Raw genomic sequence first — 22,858 nt, 5'->3', positions numbered from 1 at the left:
TGACACCTGTCCTTCCTGTGTGCCCAAAGCTAGCAAGCTTACCACCCAGGACAGCCAGTAGCAGCTGAGGCAAGGAATAAAATGAAACTTCCCCCTCCACCCCAAATTAACTTGGTAATTCATGATGTAAAAATACTACCACAAGTTCTAAACAAAAATTCAGCTGAGTGGGAGACAGTATGGACTGCTATGGCAGTTTAGGGGATAGTTTCTCAGAGCTGGAAGGGACCTTGAAGGTTGCCCAGTCCAACCTTTAAGATCTGGGGTCCGATGTTTTTTTTCCTCTACTGGAGAAGTCTTTGGGAGGGGACCAAAGTCAAGGTTGATGCTTACAGGGGGAATATGGGGAATCCTAGATATGGAGTTGGAAGGGACTTCACAGGTCAGCTGGTCAGACCCCCTCATTTTATTGAGGGGGAAATAGTGAGCTCCAGTGATTTGTCCAAGGTCACCACCGAGGAAGTGTCAGAGGTAGGATTTGAACCTGTGCCCACTCACTCCAGAGACCATGGTGTTTCCACTGTACCAAAGTAGGAGAAAAGTTAGTACATATGGAAACAAAAGACAGAGAAAGGGAATTGTAAAAGGAGGAGACAGCCCAGGGCAGCCTGGGGATATATACAAGGAGGGAGTCTGCAATTCGCTATCTATTCAGCTGCAGGCATCTTCTTCACTTCTTGGCCACCACTATCTGGTCTCCTACTACATGGCTTCCAGCTCTGGACTAAATAATATCTGTTTAAAATGCAATCAGTGACTATTTTTATATGGAGCTATCAGGCCACAGGAAATTAACTCAAATCTGCCAATTCTGATTCTTTTATTTTTCCATTTTCCATTCCATACGTTGAAGTGACTTAGAAAATTTCAAGAGAACATCTGTAGGAAACAATGGAACAGAAAGACATGTAGCAGGCTCCCTGATCACTCTGACTGTGAGAATGGCTGGGAGGGCTTCTTTAACAAGCCCCGAAGACTTCTGTAACTGAGCAGAACTTCCAAAAAATTACATGCAAGAGTCTCCGCCACACATCCTTGTTCATATTTGTTTATTGTGAAAAACAGAATCTCTAGGAACAAGAGCAAGCCTTAAATAAAATGTCTACTATGACTGCTGCCTATGAATTCCCAATGACTGGGAATGGTCCATATCTACGCAGGTGCCTCATTTGCCCTCATTAATCTACACACACATATGGAGACCAAACCATCTAAGACAGCCCTTATTTACTATGGTTTCATTAAGTTTGATTCTGTGGTGAGGAACATAAGAATAATAACCACTGACATTTAGGGGTCTAAAGGCTGCAAAGCACTTTACATATATCATCTCATTCTAGCCTCAAAAGAATAAGTGAGGTGAGCACAAGAGGCCACAGAATGATAGACCTGGAGCTGAAAGGGATCTAGAGGAAACTGAGTCCCAGAGAGTGGGTCTCTAAGTAATTTCTCCAAGGTCACCCAAGTGCTAAGTCACAGATCACAGATTTGAACTCAAGTCTCCTTAGGATCTAACAGATCTGAATTATACAGCTAACGATCTGTGGTCTCTGGGTTAGGATATGGGGCCCATGAAATTCATAAATAATCCCCCACTCTGGCTTTAGCTTAGCATTCCCCCTTCATCTTCACCCAACCTTTCACTAGAGCTGGCCAAATGTAGCTGTACTCACAAAGGATGTCACCTACCAGGAGCCCACTTATACTCCAGGGGAGTACATTTGCAAATAGAAAAATTATCAAAAGAATGATCAGTGAACACTGCTGATTTTCCCCTCTTCTTTGTTATAAGGGATGACTCACTGGATGAGGGGGGAGTAGAGAGATATATTTGGAAATGAAGGTGATATGAAAAAGGGTGAAAGACAGGGATTACATTCAATTTTTAATAATAGTAACTCGCCTTTAGAAAGTAGATGAATTCACCTTTTAAATGCTAAATTTTTACAGATCATTAAATATGCCTATTATGCTTTACAGGTTTCTCCAAAGATTTAGGGGTAATATTTTTGTGTCTTCCAGGAAATCACCTATCTATTATAGGTGCATACCTATCTATTTGTCTTTTTGCCTTCATACTTTCATCTAGGCTTTCTCTTTTTTGCAGGTACACACCTCCCTATTTATTTAGCTTTCTTCCTTTCATTTCACACCCTCAAACTCCAGTCTCTTCTATCTATACTTCAAAAGAACAAGTCGCATTGGAATACTGCTTTAAGGTCTACAAAATGCCTTCCCCCAAGAGATCACTTCCTCCTCTTTCCAGATGCAGAAACTAGAGCTCATGAAGGTCGAGAGGCAGGATGTGAACTTAGGTGACTCTGAGGCCACCGATCCATCCCAAACAACATGGTGACACACTAATTATGGTAAGCCACTGTAGACTGTCCAAACCTCTATTATAATATAAAAGGGTTGTTTTTTTGGTTTAAAAACATTTTTTTTAGCCTTTCTTTACATCTCCAACTCTTAGCACAGTGCCTGCCTGATAGTAACTAATTAATGAATGCTTGTTGACTGGAACCAAGAAAATTGAGGCATGGAAGTGAGAGATAACGCACTGGGTTCTCACTGACACTTTATAACTTGAATGCACAACATTGTATCTGCCCAAAGAATGGGATTTCCTTGAAGACAGGGACTGAATCTGTCTCCCTTTGTATCCCTATGGGGAACGGAAATGTGCATTTATCAAGCACCTACTGTGTGTTAGGCATTGTTTTAAATACTTTACAGATATGATCACATTTGAATCATGTAACAACCCGGAGGGGTAGGCGTTATTATGGAAAATGAAAATACCAGTTAATTTAAAATGCTGGGTGGAGGCATTATTATCACTATACAGCTAAACAAACTGAGGAAGACAGAAATCAATTCATCTGCCAGAGGAAGTCAGAAGAAGCATTAAAAAAAAAAATTCAGCATCAGGAGAACAGATATGAAGAAAGAGGGTAAATCATAGGATGCTGTCAAGGGACTTGACTCTGTTTCATTCTACTGAGAGCTGGAGAAACCGAGGCCCATAGAGGGAGGTAACCTGCCCAAGGCCTCTGTAGAAGCCATTTTCAGAACCAGGACTTGAATGGTGGATCACCCCAGGAAGGATATGTTGAACACAGCTGTCAGAAGAGCTTCTCTCATACCACGTGGGTATGGTATCCACTTCTAACATGAAAAGCAGATGTGAGCCACAAACAGGTGTTCATGACCACTTCAAGGAAATGAGACCTAGTTCCCTGAAAGAAGGGAAGAAAGGAACTTCATTCCCTGAAAGGAAGGGCCAATAGACTGTGAAACTATAACACTCGCTCTCCCTCTCTCTCCCCCACCCCCCACTCCTCTCTCTCTCTCTCTCTCTCTCTCTCTCTCTCTCTCTCTCTCTCTCTCTCTCTCTCTCTCTCTCTATCTCTCTCTCTCTCTCTCTCTCTGTCTCTCTCTCTCTCTCTCTCTCACACACACACACACCACCACCACCACCACCTTGTTATCATGGACTACCAATCCACTGACTTCTCAGTTATATTAGGAGGGAAGTCTTGGACCCACTGGTTGAGCACCCTTATTGAGGTTAAGTCACCTAGCTTCATCCTGTGGAGGAAAACTACTGAAAGCTGAAAAACCACCCAGACACCAAAATCTCCAACCATATATAAATATATCTTTCCAGTAGGTCTATTCATGAGATCATTGAACTCACCATCCACAGAGCACAGGGTGACCAGTAAAATAACATTAGGTTGCTGGTTTGTTCACCCTCACTGCTGTCTCCTTGATGGATGGAGTCCTGAGGAGATTCTGCCTTGAATTTAAACAGTTGGTGATTTTTGCCCCTGCTTCAGAGAGAAGGAAAGAGAGGCAGGAGGGGGAGAGAGAGAGAGAGAGAGATGCTGGGGCCTTATAGAACAATTTGGAGAGACATTCCACTGAGATAAATCTGCTACAGAGACTAAATATTAATAAAGTTGTGCTTGGCAAAGGCCCGACATGGTTTTAAGGAACTGAGTGAACCTGAATCACGGCCGAGCTCGTCCATCTCTCTTTGTTTTAAGGACCGTTCTGTTCCACTTCATAACTCGTGTCTTTAGAAGTGTTGGTAAAGAGAAGTATGAGGTCAGAGACAGGCCGGCGTGTGCTCTGAGACCAGCAACAGAAAGTGGATGACTTTCTTTATTTGTAGATCGTTGGGGGTCTGGGTTGTTTGGGAAACATCTATCTTTGAGATGTTCTGATGGGAGAGAAACTGATTTCAAAAACCCCACATTGTTCCATGCTTTGATTTTCATGGAATCCCAGAGCTAGGAGGGCTCTTACAAGCCATCTGGTCCAGTCTCTCTGAAGCAGAGCAAATGATGGTCCTCCAGTCTCTGTTCCAAATGAGGGGGGCGGGGGGGAGAAGAGGGGGGAGGGGTGCATGACTTCTAGAAGCAGGACACTGCATTTTGGAGGGAAGTCTTTCTTTTCACCAAGCTGAAATTTGCTACACTGGCTACTTTTTTTTTTTAAGTGAGGCAATTGGGGTTAAGTGACTTGCCCAGGGTCACACAGCTAGTAAGTGTTAAGTGTCTGAGGCCAGATTTGAACTCAGGTACTCCTGGCTCCAGGGCCGGTGCTCTATCCACTGCACCACCTAGCTGCCCCAACACTGGCTACTTTTAAAATCATAGATTCAGAGCCAGAAGAAATCACGGGGCCATCTTGTCCAAGCCTCCTCATTTTAGAGATGACATAATAAGGCACAAGGGTTAAGTGACTAGTTTAGGGTCACAGATGTGTCAGAGGAAGGAGTCAAAACCAAGTCTTCTTGACTTTAAGCCTAATTCTGTCGTTATCCACTATACTACCCTCCTCATTGTTACAGCTCTCAGTGGGCCAAGAAGAATAAGTCTACTTCTTGGCTGTCATGGAATCTTCGAGTCTTATTTGATCCATCATAAACATCCACAGCCCCTTGAAGTGATGCTTGTTTAGCATGGACTCAAGGAACTTCACCATCTTGGTTGCCTTCTCTCAATACTTTCTGGCTCCTTACTGGTCTTCTCAAAATAGGGCACAAAACAGAGTGCAAAATTTTAAATGGGGTTTGACCAGTGCAGGGTACAGTGGGACCTGTTGTCTCCTAAGCCATGTAGATAAGAAGATTTGTTTGTTTGTTTGTTTTGTTTTGTTTTTTTAGTGAGGCAATTGGGGTTAAGTGACTTGCCCAGGGTCACACAGCTAGTAAGTGTCAAGTGTCTGAGGCCGGATTTGAACTCAGGTACTCCTGACTCCAGGGCTGGTGCTCTATCCACTGCGCCACCTAGCTGCCCCTGGATAAGAAGGTTTTAAAGTAGAGGTTAGAAAAAAAAAAGAAAAAAGAAAAAAATGAATCTAATTGTATTTTAAAGCTAGGTCAATCTCTAGGAGTACCTGGATAATTAACATGATGCATTGTAAATTAGCATGGCCAAATGCAGTCTAGTTAGAGAATGAAAAATTGAAGGATTTCTTCCATAGGCTTCCATAGAAATGGCATGAGGGACATTTATTAAGTTAAAGTCTTAATGAAATACTACAACGGTTCTAAAGGCCAGTTGAGCAATTACTGATGACGGCTCAGAAGGCCTTGAAATACCAATATCTTTTTCATGTGAAATAGTATATAACGTGAATCTGTCTGAACTTTCTTTTTATGCATTTGTCCAGACTGTTTCTATATCTAGTGTTTGAGGGGGCTGAGTGGAGTGTAGCCTGCAAGGGTAATGAAAAATGCAAAAAGGAAAAGAATGGGAGATTTATTGAAATGGAGATTTATTCAAATTTCAGAACCCTGTATAAGGCCCATTGACCACAAGACTATAACTAATAAGTCTTTTATTTTTCCCCTGCCCTGTTAGAGAAGATTTTCCCTTTGGAAAATGTTCATCTAGTGGGAAGACAAGGACAACTGAAACTAGGGCAATGGAATCCCCTGTCCCCCCTCCCATTTCCTGTGTCTGGTTCTTTCCAAACTGTGGTTCAGTCTCTCCTTTGCCCATCTCCTCTTATTTTCTGTTGGTTGCTCCTCTCTCATCTCTTTTCTTTGGAGTAAACTCAAATCCAGAATCAAGATCACTCTTAAGACCATGGGCTCTGGGGGATAAAGATGGAGGCCCAAGTTAAAATGAAAGAGTATTAATTATGGGTCCAGTCTCCTGGCCAAAAAGAATGCTTTGTCTATTATGATCTAGGGAGCCATGTTCTTCTTTCTTAAAAATGTCTGATATGTTCCCGTCCTTTTCTTTTTTAGACACTACATGGTGGGGAGACGTGAAATTCAAGCCCTGAGCTCACTTTTAATCATTTTCTTTTTTTTTTTAAACTTTCCTTCACATTTTGGTTTCATATATGTATATGTATATGTATATGTATATGTATATGTATATGTATATGTATATGTATATGTATACGTATATGTATATACGTATACGTATATGTGTATATGTATACGTATACGTATATGTATATATGTATATGTGTGTGTATATATGTATATATGTGTGTGTATATGTATATATGTATATATATATGTGTGTGTATATATGTATATATGTGTGTGTATATGTATATATGTATATATATGTGTGTGTGTATATATGTATATATGTGTGTGTGTGTATGTATATATATGTATATGTATATGTATATGTATATGTATATGTGTATACGTATACGTATATGTGTATATGTATACGTATACGTATATATGTATATGTATATGTATATGTGTATACGTATACGTATATGTGTATATGTATATGTATACGTATATGTATATATGTATATGTGTGTGTATATATGTATATATGTGTGTGTATATGTATATATGTATATATATGTGTGTGTATATATGTATATATGTGTGTGTATGTATGTATATATATATGTATATATATATATGTATATATGTGTATATATATATATATATGTGTGTGTATATATATATATATATATATATATATATATATATATATATATATATATATATATATATATATAGTACAACTGTGTTGAGGAAAGGCCTGAATTTTAGATCAAAGAAAATCATTCTTCAGATCAGGGGTTGCTATAACACAATGGTCCAAACACCAATCTGGGGGTGCTTCATTTTCAAATGGGCTTTGGGGAATGTACAATGGAAACCCAGGGTTCTTAACTAGGGGGGTCCATCAATTATTTTGATAACTGTATTTTTTTTTAATTGGTTCCCCTTGCAATCTCATGCATTAAATAGTGTGTGTGTGTGTGTATAAACATTATTCTGAGGAGTTCATAGGCTTTGTCTGCCAGCCAATAAGGCCTATGACAAGAAGAATTTTTTTAAAAAGGTTAAGAATGCTTAGAGCAGATAAAAGAAAGTTTTCTTTCCTCCCAAGCAGGTGGATACCTTGACCAGACTCCTGGCCTGGGTCCAACACACTGTGCAGGACCTCAGTCAGATGAAGAAGGCAGTCAATAATTAATACAATGGACAAAAGGATGGTAGTCCCTTTTGGGAGATATTGAAAAGCTCAGTTTGATTTCCTAATTTAAAGGGCAAAAAAAAAAAAATGCTGAAGTTATCTGTTACATCAGGCTGGCACAAGGAAATATGCCTAGAGAGAGGCTTTGTCTCCAACCCCAACATTCCAATCCCTATTAATATCCACCCCTACCATGGGGAAACAAAGGGACCCAGTGTCAGGAAGGCCCAGGTGGGCCTAGGCCTAACTTTCTCAGGATCTGCACACATAGGCAGGAGGACATAGATTTGGGGAGCCAGCAGGCCCCAGAAGGAGAGGTCCTCTGGGAGCAGGTTGACCCTGAACCCAAGCTGAAGCAGAGGAATGCTGATCTAAGGAGCATGAGAAGACGAAGGGGACCCCAACCACCCCACACCGACTGCCATGATTATACAGATAAAGGGAGGGATCCCAACTGCTTTCTGGGTACTTTGCTTTTTTTATTTGTTCCTGAAATGTCTTAGGTCTAGGGGACTTCCCCTGTTGAAACGCCCACCACAAGTGAGGAAATGTAATTTGTTGTCTGAAAGAGGTGCCAGGGCAAGTAAGAAATTAATGACTATTACTATAAAGCTACTATGAGTCAGAGGCAGGATTTGAACATCATGACCCCTAACACAGCATCATCAAATATTAAGAACAGGGGTATTAGAAGCCAAGGGTCCAACTCGCTCAATGGACAGATGAGGAAACTGAGGCATGGAAGGGATTGGGTAGTGTAGTAGTTAGAATGCTGGATTTGAGGATCCAGCTTTAGACACTAAGTAGGTGAACCTGGAGAAGTGGCTTAACTCCTCTGACCCCCAGCTTCCTCTTCTCTAAAATGAAGGGGATTGACGGCACTCAAGGTCACTTAGAACTCTAGAAAGACAACCCAATGATCTCATCTTTCCAGGCCCCTTCTTATGGTCTACAGTATTGAATGAAGTCTGTCCTCAAGCATCACCCTGCCTTCTCCTCCACCATCTTTGTTGACTCAGTCCACCCTCTTCCCCCCCACCCCAGCCACTTCCTCCAGATCCCCTTGCCCCTCCTTTTGAGCCAAAATCTCAAACCTGAGGGAAGGAGGCAAGATAAGACCACTCGACATCTCCTCAGACTGAGCCATTTTGTAGGTATATGTGTGTACATAGATGTATGCGTCCATTAATTTACATAATTCATCCTTAAATATAGTCATTAATTCATTTTCTATTTATACTGTATATATTTCCCATATATGTCTATAGAGACCTCCATTCAAACATAGGCTCCGTGGGACCAGAAAGTGTTTTCATCTTTACCCTTATATTGCTAATCACCTACTGAGAGGCATCCAGGACAGGACCTCCCACAAAACAATCATTTGTTTGGCACCTACTCTTCCCAAGGGGCTATGCTGGGTGTGGGGAATGGCGAAGACCAAAATGACCGGCCTAACCGAAGAGTTACAAACTAATTCACATGAATAGCGGGAGTAGATAACCTCAGAATGCCCTTCTGGCTCTGAAATCCTGGGCCCCAAGTTTACCAAGGCTTACTGTCCTAGCTCAGGCAGTACGAACACCGTCAAGCACTGCTTCTGGGGTGACGTGACCCTACACCAAGTCTGCCCACTGTCTCCAGCCAGGCCGAGGAATGCGGGACATAACGAGAGGCCAGTCGACCTACATCCTTATCAACTCCAAGTCACAAATTACATTTCAGGCCCTTGATCTTTCAGGACACTGATGAGAAGCTTGTCAGCCCCAAGGAGAGTAACCAGGTGCTTCAGGGTGGGAATGTGACAGTTACCCATTCCAAGGCAGACAAGAGTGTTAAATAGTAAGGTACATACTTTGCTGGGCTACTGTGAAGAAAATTCTTTGTCAAGTATAAGATATTATATAAATGTTATCTATCACTGTTGTAGGAAGAGTCAACCTCATGGGTTTATTATAAGGAAATCTCTCTTTAAAGTACTATATAAATGTAGTTTACTATAAAAAAAAAAAATGAGCAGGATGCTTTCAGAAAAACCCAGAAAGACCCACATGAGCTGATGCAATGTGAATTGTACTATATACAAAATAACATCAATACTGAAAAATAATCTGCTGTGAATGACTTGGTAATTTTCAGCACTGCAATGACCCAAGACAACCCTGAAAGTCTTTTGAAAAATGCAGTCCATCTTCAGAGAGAGAACTGATGGTGTCTGAATACAGATTGAAGCTTTTTTTTTTGGGTTAGTTCCTTTATCTGAAGTTTTGTTTTTGTCTGTTTTCTTTCACAACTTGGCTAATGTGGAAATGTTTTGCATGACTGCTCATGTAGAGGTTATATTGAATTGCTTGAGTTCTTGGGGGGCGCGTGAGGAGGAAGAGAATTTGGAATTAAAAAAAAATGATGTCAGAATTTGTATTTACATGTAATTTGGGGAAAAAAATTCTAAATAAATAGTAAAGTACATAAATATTGGAAACACAATCCTTACCACACATGTCAAGGCCTACAAAAACCTAGCTACCATGATTTGGTAGGAATTACACCAAGCCCCATTTCTTTACCTTTCCCACTCCCAGCACTCCCCCCAATATAAACTTCTGGTTATAGACCTGCCTAGGGATAGGGACCAAATCTAAAATTTTACTGCTACCTGCCTAATGCTAGCACCTCCTCCCTGGAATTATCTCTATTTTATTTGTGTGGACAGAGTTTGCGGATTGTCTCTGCCATTAACCAATGAGATTCTTAAGACTGCTAACTCCCTTTCATTTTAGCCTTAGCACAACACAGTGCCCAGCAGATAGCCCAATAAATGCTTCTTGACTTGAGGCGATAACAGAGGAGGGCACTACCTTGGTGAATTAATATATTATACTCTTAGGAAGCTTCTGAGAGGATTGACAAGCTACATGATTCACCCAGGGTCACCCATGCTCTGAGGATAACTTTCTATGCATTAAGACATTTTGCTTCTCATGATGGTTAACCAATATTGGCTGATTTCCTTGAGTTACTCCAAGGGGCTGAAGGCCCCTTGGAATACATGCAATTTACTTCTATTCTTGACTCTCATCTTTTTATTAATTGTAGGCTTCTCAGATTCCAAAGATACCATTCCAGCTTCCTTCAAGGACTGAAATTCTCAGGGACAATAGGGAGGGAGAACATCCTCCCTACTCCTGTCCTCTCGTTGTAAAAACAGTAATGTCCCAAGGATCCTAATTTTAAAGTCAATTTCCCATTGTATAAAAATAGTCACACATACCCCTAGGACATTAATTTTAAAGTTGGCCTTTCACAAAGTTTGGCATTCCTGCTTGATTTGGTCTAAAAATCACACCTCATAAAAATATTCCCAACTACCTGAAGCCTTATTGGTCCAGAATCTTGCTTATAAGGATCTCACCATAGGGATACAGTCAGGTGGGGTTTGGTGGTTACAGGAAATAGGACAGTGACAGTGTCTGGTCTATTAAAAAAAAACAAACACAAAAAAAACCCCATGAGGTTGGGCTTTGCCCCACACCATTGTCAGACTCTAGAATCATGGGGATGGGTGCTTCATGCCCATGAGGACATCCATGAAGGAGTGGCTTTTGCCCATAATAAGAGGCTAACTCACAAGCTTTAATGAACCCTGGACCAGAATCCCTGTAGCTGAAAGTCACCCAAATTTCTCAATGGCCAAACAAAGGGGTCAGTGAGGAAGCAGCAGAAATCAAAGTCAAAGCAAACCTGAAAAATATCCTGTCTAAATTGCAATTGCCACGTGGGGGTCCACTTAACAATGTCAATTCTCAGTCCTAGGTAGTTAGGAAGTGTGGTGTACAGAATTCTGGAATCAGGGACAACTGAGTTAGAATCTTGTCTCAGATACTTACTGGGTATGTGACCCTGGGTAAGTCACTCAACCTTGGTCAGCCTCAGTTGCCTTATTTCTAAAAGGGGACTAATATTAGCATCTACCTCCTAGCGTTGTTGTGAGGCTCGGATGAGATGACATTGGTAAAGTCCTTTACAATGAATTATATTCTTCTTATGTTATTATACACTACTCTGGCCTTCAAAGATGGGATCAGGCAAAGAATTGCATTTGAAATGAAATATAAATAAATTTCCATTTCTCTGGGTTAGCTCTCCCTCCTGAACTGTCTAGAAGGAATGGCATCTGGTCTGATGAAGTATAATGATTTGAAGTCCTCCACGTGCCCATCTTCTGTTGAAGACTAATTGCTTTGGCTTGGATCACAAGGGGTGAGAGTATGTCAAGGCAAAAACTCTTTTTGACATTTTAACTTAAAGAGATCACGGGGAGCAGAAAATTATACAGGGCATGTGACGAGAAAAAAAGGTAGCCTGATATGAAGTAGCAATAGGAAAGAAGGTGCTAAAATACTGTTCGTATGCAAGAAATATGTTGGAGTAAGCATGCCGATTCACAGCAGAATTTCAGAGAAGAGCATACAGGCACTTTTCCCTGTGTGTGTAGTGGGGGGCAGCAACACAACAGACACCACCATTTACAAGTATATGTCAAAAATAGACATATACATCTTTTTTTTTTTTTAAATTCTGGACCTATGGATTTCAGGAGAGGCAACTCATGGTGTGAAATTACCTTCTACCCATACGAAGCTAGTCTGCAAATGATTATCTTAAAAAAAGAGTGATAACTTTTGTTTCGATCCCAATGTTATTTCCCCCTCCTTTCCTGAATGGCGATTCAGGAAAGTGACCCGATATACTGACAGGTGAAGCGAGTTGTTCAGAGACACACAGCCTGGGGGTCTCCAAGGTGGCATGTCAACTTTAGGTCTTTCTTACTCCAAGGCAAGTTCATTATTCACTATGAGGGATAAACTTTCCATACCTGTATGTCTTTTTGCTTCCATCTATATGGGCATATGTAGTAAAACACAGATAAATATATGTATATACAGATACTGACAGAAAAAGAGGTGGAGATGTAGAGATAGATGTCAGTGTAAGTGTAGGTATATGTGTTGGTGAAGACATGGGTATAGCTAATAGACATCACTGTAGTATCAATACCCTATTTGCAACGGACATCTTGGAAAGTGGACTGGGACACTAAGACATTAATTAATTTGCTTAGGATTGACCAGTTACTATACATAAAGAACAGGATTTGAACCTTAAAACTGTCTTGTCTAAGAGGCTGCTTCTTTGTAGAATATACCACACTGCCCATCCACTCTATGTACAAATCTACCCGTCAGTCTGTTATATCTATCCATCAAATTCATCCATCCATATATGCATCTATTTCTTCATCTATCTTCTCAGCTATCTTTCCATCCATCATATTCATCTATCTTTCTATCCATCTATCAATCATATCAATTTATCTATCATCCATCCATACATCATATCATCTATTTCATATCATATCATTTATTGATCTATCATATGTCAATCTATCACATCCATCTATCCATCATATCATCTACCTATGATATCTGTGTGTCTACCTATTTACCTATCTATCGTCTGTCTGTATATTTATCAATCAATCAATCATATTTTTTTTAAGTGAAGCAATTGGGGTTAAGTGACTTGCCCAGGGTCACACAGCTACTAAGTGTTAAGTGTCTGAGGCCAGATTTGAACTCAGGTACTCTTGACTCCAGAGCCAATGCTCTATCCACTGCACCACCTAGCTGCCCCTCAATCATTTTAAGAAAACAAAATATGCTGAAATAAAAACTTTCTTTTTAAAACCCCTTAACTTGTGGATTTACCTTGTGAGTCAGTTTCCTTTTTTTTTTTTTTTTTTGCAGGGCAATAGGGGTTAAGTGACTTGCCCAGGGTCGCACAGCTAGTAAGTGTCAAGTGTCTGAGGCCGAATTTGAACTCAGATACTCCTGAATCCAGGGCTGGTGCTTTATCCAATGTGCCACCTAGCTGCCCTGTGAGTCAGTTTCACTGGACTTGGGGCTGCTTCACACGATCTATCTATTTATCTGTCTGTCTGTCACTCAATCATTTAATGAAAACAACATATGAAGAAATAAGAACTACTTTTTTAAACCCCGTAACTTGTGGATTTACCTTGTGAGTCAGATTCATTAGACTTGGGGCTGCTCCGCGCTCGCCTCTCTGCCTTCTTGAGGCCGGGCCCCCCACCGCCACCTCCCCCGCCGCCACCACTCCCGGCATTGTGGCCTTTGCCGTAGCCATTGTAGACTGTTGTGCAGTTGTTCAGGTGGCTCTTGTAGAGAGAGGAGGGGGGACTGCTGAGACGATTCTGGCGGTCAGTCTGGCGATCCTTCAGTTTCTTGTGCTGGGGCTTGCTGTACTGGTCTTCTCTTGTAATGTAGCTGGACATGCCATATAGTGGTATGATTTCTGCAACAGAGGGTGGAACGTTCATCACAATGAGCTTGGGAACCCCGCCCAGTGACTAGGGTCCTTTCCCTCCCCAAATGGCCTTGTATTTTACTTATTTCAACTCAAGTCTAGCATTTAGAAAACACCCACTAGGTGCAAGAACAGACAGGGTTTATCTGTTTACGTGCACCAGAGAAGAAGAAGTCCTTGGAGAGCAGGAACGGCTTGTGATTGGTATCTAAACACTGGATGCCCACGTCTGTGTTTGCAGGGGATAGAGAACCAGCATGAATTAAGTGTTTATTATGTGCCAAGCATTATACTAAATGCTCCACATGCTAAACATACTTAGATAAACATGTTGAATAAATTATCTCATTTTCTCAGCACAGAAACCCTGGGAGGTAGGGGCTGTTAACCTTACTTTATAGTTGAGACCACTGAGGTACTCAGTGTTTTAAGTGACTTACAAGGGTATGTATCTGAGGCCAGATCTGAACTCAGGTCTTCCTGACTGCAGGCCCAGTGATCTATCACCGTGCAATCTAGCTGACTCATATGAGTCGGTGCCTGATTGCTGAAATAAGTTGAAGAAAATATGACCAAATTGAATGGAAATGGATCCAAACTGTCATAGGTACTGCCTACGTTCCATCTTCCATCATTTTCAATCGATGAGTTTAGCAAGCACATCTCAGTAATGTGTCAAAAGTCGATACACTTCTGAAAAGTTTGCATCATAATGCAGGTGACAATGTGGCACCATTCCCTGATGGAGGTCTTGTAACTAAACCTGACTGTGGTCCCTGGTACAAAACATGCTGTGAGGCAGTGATATATCCGTGACTTTTTAGTCCCCACAAAACTTCTTAATTAAGTCTAAAGTCGCCATAGACCTTTTGAAACCAATATCATGTCATATAATCATCGTATAAGTTGGCTCCATATTTGAAAACAAAATCACAGTGACCAATTCTGCCTCATCTTGCCAATCTCATCCTGGATGGGATCAAAGAACACTGGACTGAGTATCAGAGCTCTGCATCACCTTGGACAAGTCACCTCACTCCTGGATTACAGTTCTTCCCTCATTCATAAGAGGAGAAGAACTGGCTATATGACAAAGGGACACGTGGAGTGAGTTCTCATCTTAAAATTTCACTTATAATATGGAGGGGGGGCAGCTGGTAGCAGAGTGCACAGAACACCAGGCATGGAGTCAGGAAGAACTGAGTTCAAAAGTTCAAATCTGGCCTCAGACACTCATTAGCTGTGTGATTTGGGGGAAGTCACTAAACCCTGTTTGCCTCAGTTTCCTCATTTGTATTTGAGTTGGAGAAGGAAATGGCGAAGCAGTCTAGGATCTCTGCCAAGAAAACCCCAAATGGGGTCAACAAAGAGTTGGGCATGACTGAAAATGACTGAACAACAAAAATATTCGACTTAAGAAGAAGGGAATTGAATTGTCAGAATATTACTGACCTCAAATGCGGTCTTTTTCAAATTACTTAGAATATGCATGCATGAGAAAACTAGGAATTTGCCTTTCAAAGGAAAAAGGCACAAGATCAAAGACAAAATTCATACGATTTCATTTTAAAATCTCAGCCCAGACTTAAACAAAAGATGAGAAAATGAACCTCACCTCTCAGTGCTCTTTGCAAAAACGAGATATTATGAGCATGTAATTCTGCTAACAATAATAAAAAATAACAAAAGCAACTAGAACTTTGAGACTCCCAAGTCATCTTAGGATGATTCAGGCTTTGGGGTCTCAAAACCCCTTTACACTTTAAAAATTATTAAGGCCCCCAAAGTGGGTTATATATCCATCAACATTTATTGTAATCAATATTAAATCATCTAATAATAATTTTTAGAATAATAATTACTTAGTAATACTAAGTATTACTATGAATAGTTCTGATCTCATCGATCCCCTGGAAGGGTCTTAGGGACCCTTTAGGGACTCCCAGACAACACTCTAAGAAGTACTGCCATCACCTTTGACTGAATTGCTTTTTTCCCTTTTTGTTCTATAATGTTTGTTACAAGTAAAATCTCTGGGGAGGGGGAGGAGAGGGGACACATATGGGAATAAATGTGACATTTTTAAAAAAGTTATAAAAAATTTAAGGAATAAAGCCCCCCCCCAATCTAAATTAGTTTTAAACCACCACAAGGCATTATTGAGAATACTAACAACAAAAAAGGTTATGTGATTAATGTTAGGGGGAGGGAGGAAAGGAACCATGTAGTGGGTGAGATATTTACTGGCTTCTAAAAATGAAAAATGAAAAAAAAAGTTGTTCTGCAATTTCAATAAATTATTGGAAAATCATTCTGCTCCCTATTGTCAAAAATAAGACAATCCTATTACAATTGTTTGTTTTTGTTTTTGTAGGGCAATGAGGGTTAAGTGACTTGCTCAGGGTCACAAAGCTAGTTAAGTGTCATGTGTCTGAGGCTGGATTTGAACTCAGTTCCTCCTGAATCCAAGGCCAGTGCTTTATCTACTGCGCCACCTAGCTGCCCCCTCCTATTACAATTGAGAGAGTTTCTAATGGTCTTAGCATATGCCTTACAGTTGAAAGGGACATGTCATGCTTGGAATCTTCCCTCTACCTCTCCAACGTCCAGAGGCTCATGTACCATCCCTAGTCCCTGGTGAGCAGCTTCCTGGTGAGTGCCTTCTCCCTCCACAAATTGTCTGTTTTAGACACTACCTGGACCTTTGCCTAATCAAAAGCCTTTAGAAGGGTCTTCTCTTCATTTGAGAAATAGGTAGGCTCAAAATCTAAAGAGCAGCATGTTCCTGGTTTGAAACAAGTCACATTGGAGGGGCACATTACAGGATGTTGATATTAAAAATGCTTACTTTAGGGGCAGCTAGGTGGCGCAGTGGATAAAGCACCGGCCCTGGATTCAGGAGGATCTGAGTTCAAATCTGGTCTCAGACACTTGACACTACTTACTATCTGTGTGACCCTGGGCAAGTCACTTAACCCTCATTGCCCTGTCCCCCCCCCCAATTGTGCCATGTATTATAATTGTGGATGGGGGATCAGATTATGAGACAATATTTTTTCCCCCAAAAAAAGTGCCTAGCACATAATAGGTAATATATAAATACTTAGGGGCAGCTAGGTGGCGCAGTGGATAGAGCACCGGCCCTGGAGTTAGGAGTACCTGAGTTCAAATCTGGCCTCAGACACTTAACACTTACTAGCTGTGTGACCCTGGGCAAGTCACCTAACCCCAAGTGCCTCACCAAAAAACCAAACCAAAACAAAAAAAACCTTATTCTCCTCTCCCCTTCTTTGATGATGTACTGAATGGAACAACAGAATGATAGCATCTGGTTTCAGATCTTGCTTCTGCCCCAAACTCTCTGTATGACTTTGGGAATGCCACTTAACCTCTCAGACTCAGTTTCCTCATCTGTAAAAATGAGGAGGTTATACCACAGTGTCTAAGGTTCCTTCCAACTCTAGGTCTAAGACCCAACTGATCATGTTGTGGGAATCACTTATTCAGTGGCCCATGCCATGAGGGCTCCCAATGTCTAGAAATATTCTACATAGAAACCTGACCCCTAGACTCTTTTTGAAAATGTAGGGAGAGTTAGGGGCAGTTAGGTGGCACAGTGGATAGGGCACCGGCCTTGGATTCAAGAGGACCTGAGTTCAAATCTGACCTCAGACACTTGACATTTACTAGCTATGTGACCCTGCAAAAAACCCCATTGCCTTGCAATAAATAAATAAATAAATTTTTAAAAAGAAAAAAAAAAGAAAATGTAGGGAGAGAGCTGCAGAATAGGGGAGCACCAGACAAAAAGAAGTGAAACTACAAGCCCAGTGTAAGAAATTATACTTCTACACTTAGTTCTGGTGCCATAAACTATTACATAAATCTCTTGAGAACCTTTTAGAACGTACCAGGCCTGACATTTTTGACCAATATCAACAACAAACACGACTGTTTGCTAAAGTTGCATTTTTTATTTCTTTAGGGGAGGAAGACAGGAAATAGAAGGTGTCCCATTATTTAATGGTTTAAAATGTAATCAGGGAGGAAAGAAATGGTGCCAGGACACTTCCTCTCTGGGAGCCCTTATATAAGCATAACCTTTTTAATGTGGCTGATGACCCAAATAACACCTTAGATGAAACAATGCTACATGGGTGTTAATACCACAACCCCCTACCCCAAATGTAAAAGAAGCAAAGACTCCTAGATCGAGAGATGAAGGAAGCCTCAGGAGCCATCACTCATTAAAGAGATGAACATAGCTAGGCCCAGAGAGATGCCAAGGTCACTCAGGGCTGAGTAGGAGATTTGAAGTTGGGTCTCCCAGAGGTAATACCATGTGGTGAAAGGCAGGCTCAGATGGTTGCCACTCTTCCTTCAGGTTTCCCAACTTTTGTCATCAATTACACCATGGCATTTGGTCACAGACAATGACTTCCCCGCGATCTTGCTACTGGAGACACCAAGTGTTGGAGAAGTGCTAGAAATATTAGAGCTATAAATTTAGCCCTATGCTGTGAAGTCCATGAAGAGGAAGGATCCACAACATCAAGGGGGCCCCAGCTGTACTTCACTTTTATCCCCCAAAGTCTTCCACCCAATCACATGGCTGCCACATGTCACCGTACTCAGCTTTTCAGGCTTGGATCATTGGCAGCTCTGGAATCACAATCAGATCAATAATCTATTCCCCTGTGATTCCACTAACCATAATGTCCCAAATTAAAATATGGCTCCCTGGGTGCCACTTCCCTTTATGTACTGACTTTCCCACCGTATGTTCCTTGTGGACAGGGAATATCTCCATTTGTGTGTTTTATCCTGACTCCTTCATAAAATGCCAGGCTCATGGGGACTAATAAATAGTTATTTATTTGTCCATTCATGATGTTAGATGACCAAACAATTTCTGGTTCAGCCTTCTACAAATCTCACTTTGTCATGAGGCAGGCTTAAAACCTTAGTCTTCCTATCTCTAAATCTATTGCTCTATAATGTCATTTTTAAAAGAAGAATTAATAACCAGGAGATGTACTGTGAATAATTGTGAAAGCAGAAAATCTTGGCAAAGAATGATAATCCTACCAGTAGAATCTTCTCACCCCCACTTTTTTTTTTTTTTAAAGGAAGCCCATTTTGGGCTGTGGCCAGATAAAAATACCCATGGATATCAGCACCTCACCGCTCACCTTGCTCTCCATATAGTGTGGGGGGAAGATGATGCTGTGGGAAAAAGCCGGGTGGCATGTCTCCAGGTCCTGTGACGGGTGGATAGAAAGCCGTGTGAGAGTTATGGATAAAATGAGGATGATGGGCGAGGTACGGAGGTAAGTGGTGAGTTGGAGAGATGGCCGATGGGTAGCTTGGGGGATAACATTCAGGAGACTGGGGTGTGACCACCACACGACGGACTCCCGTGTTGTCTTCAATCACCTACAGAGGAAGGAAAAAGGAAAAATATGTCAGCTAACCCTTTAAAAATTCTGGAATTACCCCTTCTCATCTTTCCACATAGAAGACATTCAGGGAATACTCACTACAACAACTACTATTAAACCCCCCCCCCAGCTATTATTTGACTAGTTCTTTGGGGTTTATAAAGCATCTTTAAGGATTACCTCACTTGATCCTGGCAAACTTGGGAGGCAGATGTACTTAACATCCCAATTTTACAGATGAAGACACTGTCCAGGGCCACAGAGTGATTACAAGTTGAAGGCAGAATGAAAAGGTAGGTCTTCCTGAACCTGACTATATGGTTCTATAATGTCATTTTCTTTCTTTCTTTTTCTTTTTCTTTTTCCAGGGCAATGGGGGTTAAGTGACTTGCCCAGGGTCACACAGCTAGTAAGTGTCTGAGGCTGGGTTTGAACTTAGGTCCTCCTGAATCCAAGGCTGGTACCTCATCCACTGCGCCACCTAGCTGCCCCCATATAATGTCATTTTCAAAAGACAAACTAATAACCCAAAGATATACTCATGAGCTGGTTTACAGTGAATAATAAAGAAAGCAGAAAGTCTTGGCAGAGCGTGGTGGTTCTACCACTGGAGTCTTCTCACCCCCCACTTACTTCTTTTTCAGCCACTTCAGTCTTGTTTATATCTCCCAGTATGCGATGAAAGGTCAGAAATGAATGCCTCAGAACCAGAGGCAAAGGCCATTCATCAAGCCAACAAGACTTTGTCACATCTCATTCCCCTAACTGTCCTATCCAGGAAACTAACTCTCAGCTTTGGGGTCCTACTGTCTCTTGATCTAGGCTACTTCTTTCTCCTCCAGTCTCCATGGTATCTGTGCTTGGTCCTCTTGGGCTGTCTATCTTCTCTCTCTGGTGGTCCCATCCATTCTTGCAACTTCAACTCCCAGAACTAGCCAGGTGTTTTCTGAATCCTTACCTCCAACCTCTATTTCAAATTTACTCTACATTTCTGCAGGTTGGTGGATTTATCCCCTTGGTAGTCTAGCCATTTGGATGGACCTTTGATTCAGCAGATCATACTAAAAAGAACATCCTTTTCTGTATGTGGGTTTGAGGGAAGAGTTAGTTTTTATGGTTAATTTATAAATCCAGACTTGCCTTCTCCCCATCCTTAATCTGAGGCCACTTTATGCTACGCATATTGAAATGAACAACCTGTATACATCTCTGAAGGATGAATACAGGACTAATCTATGCTCCTTGCTCACCTATGTGTATTTTGTATTTGTCAGGTAGAATACAAATGTCTAATTTTTATAAGAATCATGAATAAGACCTTGCCAATCAAAATAAATTCTTCTTGCATTGTTGGATGAAGGAATGTGAAAATTAGGGTTTAGAAATTATAATAAATAAGTTTGGCTGGAGCTGGAGGGGCTTCTTGGGGAGCAACATCTAGTACAATCCACTCCCTTTATAGATGAGAAAATTGAGGACCAAGGCACTTTAAGAAATAAGACTGAGGTCCTATAGTTGGTAAGTATTATAGTTGAAAAATTAACCCCAAGTCATCTGCCTGTACATCCTGGGTTTTTTCCAGGGTACCATGCTGTCTCCCTTAAGAAGCTTCTACTGAAATAATTACTTAAAGTTTTTTGGGAGGAGTTGGAGCCAAGATGGTGGAGAAAAGGCAGGGACTCACCTGAGCTCTCCCAAATTCCCCTCCAAACAACTTTTAAATGTGCCTCAAAACAAATTTCAGAGCAGCAGAAACCACAAAAGAATGAGGTGAAATAATTTTCTAGCCCAAGACAAGTTATTAGAAGGTCAGCAAGGAAGGTCTATTGCACCAGGGTGAGGGGTGAACACGGTCCCACACAGCCTGAACTACGACAGCCTGAGCCAACACAGTCACCCCAGCAAACCAGCAGCAGACTTTGGGGGAAGCTGAATGCGCAGAGGCCACAGAGGGTTCTAAAGCTCTCATGTGACAGACAGTATTGGGCTGGGCAAACTGGTCAGAAAGACATTACAGGAGCCCCTTTGCTGGCACCAGGTACAGGATTGGTTGCATTGCTTATACCGGGGTCTGGGGCACTGTGTTAGAGTGAGCACACCAGAGACTGCAGCTGCAGGGGAAAAGAGACCCTGGTCATAGTTACAGAGTAGAAAAGTGCTTGTGGTTACTCATAGAACAGAGCACAGGTCAGGAGACCAGTGACCACACTTTTCCTTAGATCATACTACTTCAAAAGAACCAAAAACTTAGAGAACCCCAGAACTAGCTCTCTAAACAGCTGCCCCAAACTAAACCAAAACAAAACAAATAAACATAAGACAAACACACACACACACAAAGCCCCTAAAACATGGGCAGAACTGCCCCCTCCACCACCAGGGCAGAGCCCAACATTAACATAAGACATAAAAATGACAAAACATAATAACATAAAAATCAAGAAATAGACTGTGAAAATGAGCAAACAACAGAAAAAGCACCTGACCACAAGAAGTTACTATGGTGACAGGGAAGAGCAAAACATAAACACAGAAGAAGACAACAAAATCAAAACTGCTATAGGCAAAGCATGAAAGAAAAATATGAATTGGTTTCAGGCCAAAAAAAAAAAAATTCCCGGAAAAAGCTCAAAAGGGATTTTTAAAAATCAAATAAAAGAAGTACAGTGGAAATTGGAAAAAGTAATGAGTGATGCAAGAAAATCATGTGGGGGAAAAGAGTTAGTTAATAGTTTGGTAAAGGAGGCACAAAAATTAATGAAGAAAATAACAACTTAAAAAACAGAATAGGCCAAAATGTAAAAGAGGAGCAAAAGTCCGCTGAAGAGAAGAACTCCCTAAAAAGCAGAATTGGAAGCATGGATAAAGATGTACAAAGTATTCAATGAAACTGGAATAGAAGGCATGCCCCTCAATTAGGGAATGGCTGAACAAGTTATGTGACTGTCATAGAATACTACTGTGTTATAAGAAATGACAAGCAGGATGTTCTCAGAAAAACCTGGAAAGACTTACATGAACTGATACAAAATGAAATGAGCAGAACCAGGAGAACACCGTACACTGTAACAATATTATATGATGATCAACTGTGATTGACTTAGCTGTTCTAGGCAAATACATGATTTAAGACAATGCTGAAGGACTCATGATGAAAAATGTTACCTACCTCCAGAGAAAGAACTAATGGAATCTGAATGCAAATCTAAGCATCCATTTCAAACAAACAAACAAACAAACAAACAAACAAAAACCCCACAACCTTTAGTTTTCTTGGGTTTTTTGTCTTTTTTTTTCCCACAACAAAACTAATATGGAAATGTTTTGCATGACTGCACATGTATAACCTATATAAAACTGTTTGCCTTCTCAATGAGAGGGGAGAAAAAGAATTTGGAACTCAAAATTATTTTTAAAAATTTTAATATTAAAATTATTTTTAAATGTAATTGTAGAAAAATAAAATATAAAATAAATCGAATGACATTTTTTTGGGCAGGGCAATGGGGGTTAAGTGACTTGCCCAGGGTCACACAGCTAGTAAGTGTC

General features: G+C 41.0%; 1 protein-coding gene across 1 annotated transcript in view; it reads right to left on the bottom strand.

The window, feature by feature from the left end:
- FNDC3B (fibronectin type III domain containing 3B) overlaps nt 1–22,858 on the bottom strand; it is a 399,493-nt gene that overhangs the window by 144,243 nt on the left and 232,392 nt on the right. The window contains exons 5-6 of the mRNA XM_043994436.1: nt 19,061–19,304; nt 13,560–13,856 (exon numbers count right to left, since the gene is read on the bottom strand). Of these exons, the coding sequence (XP_043850371.1) occupies nt 13,560–13,856; nt 19,061–19,304 (541 nt within the window). The remainder of the gene's footprint in view (nt 1–13,559; nt 13,857–19,060; nt 19,305–22,858) is intronic.

Source organism: Dromiciops gliroides, chromosome 3, assembly GCF_019393635.1.
Source record: "Dromiciops gliroides isolate mDroGli1 chromosome 3, mDroGli1.pri, whole genome shotgun sequence".
NCBI classification, from domain to species: domain Eukaryota; kingdom Metazoa; phylum Chordata; class Mammalia; order Microbiotheria; family Microbiotheriidae; genus Dromiciops; species Dromiciops gliroides.
Note: the sequence above shows the minus strand (reverse complement) of the source record. Positions and strands in the feature narration are given on the sequence as shown.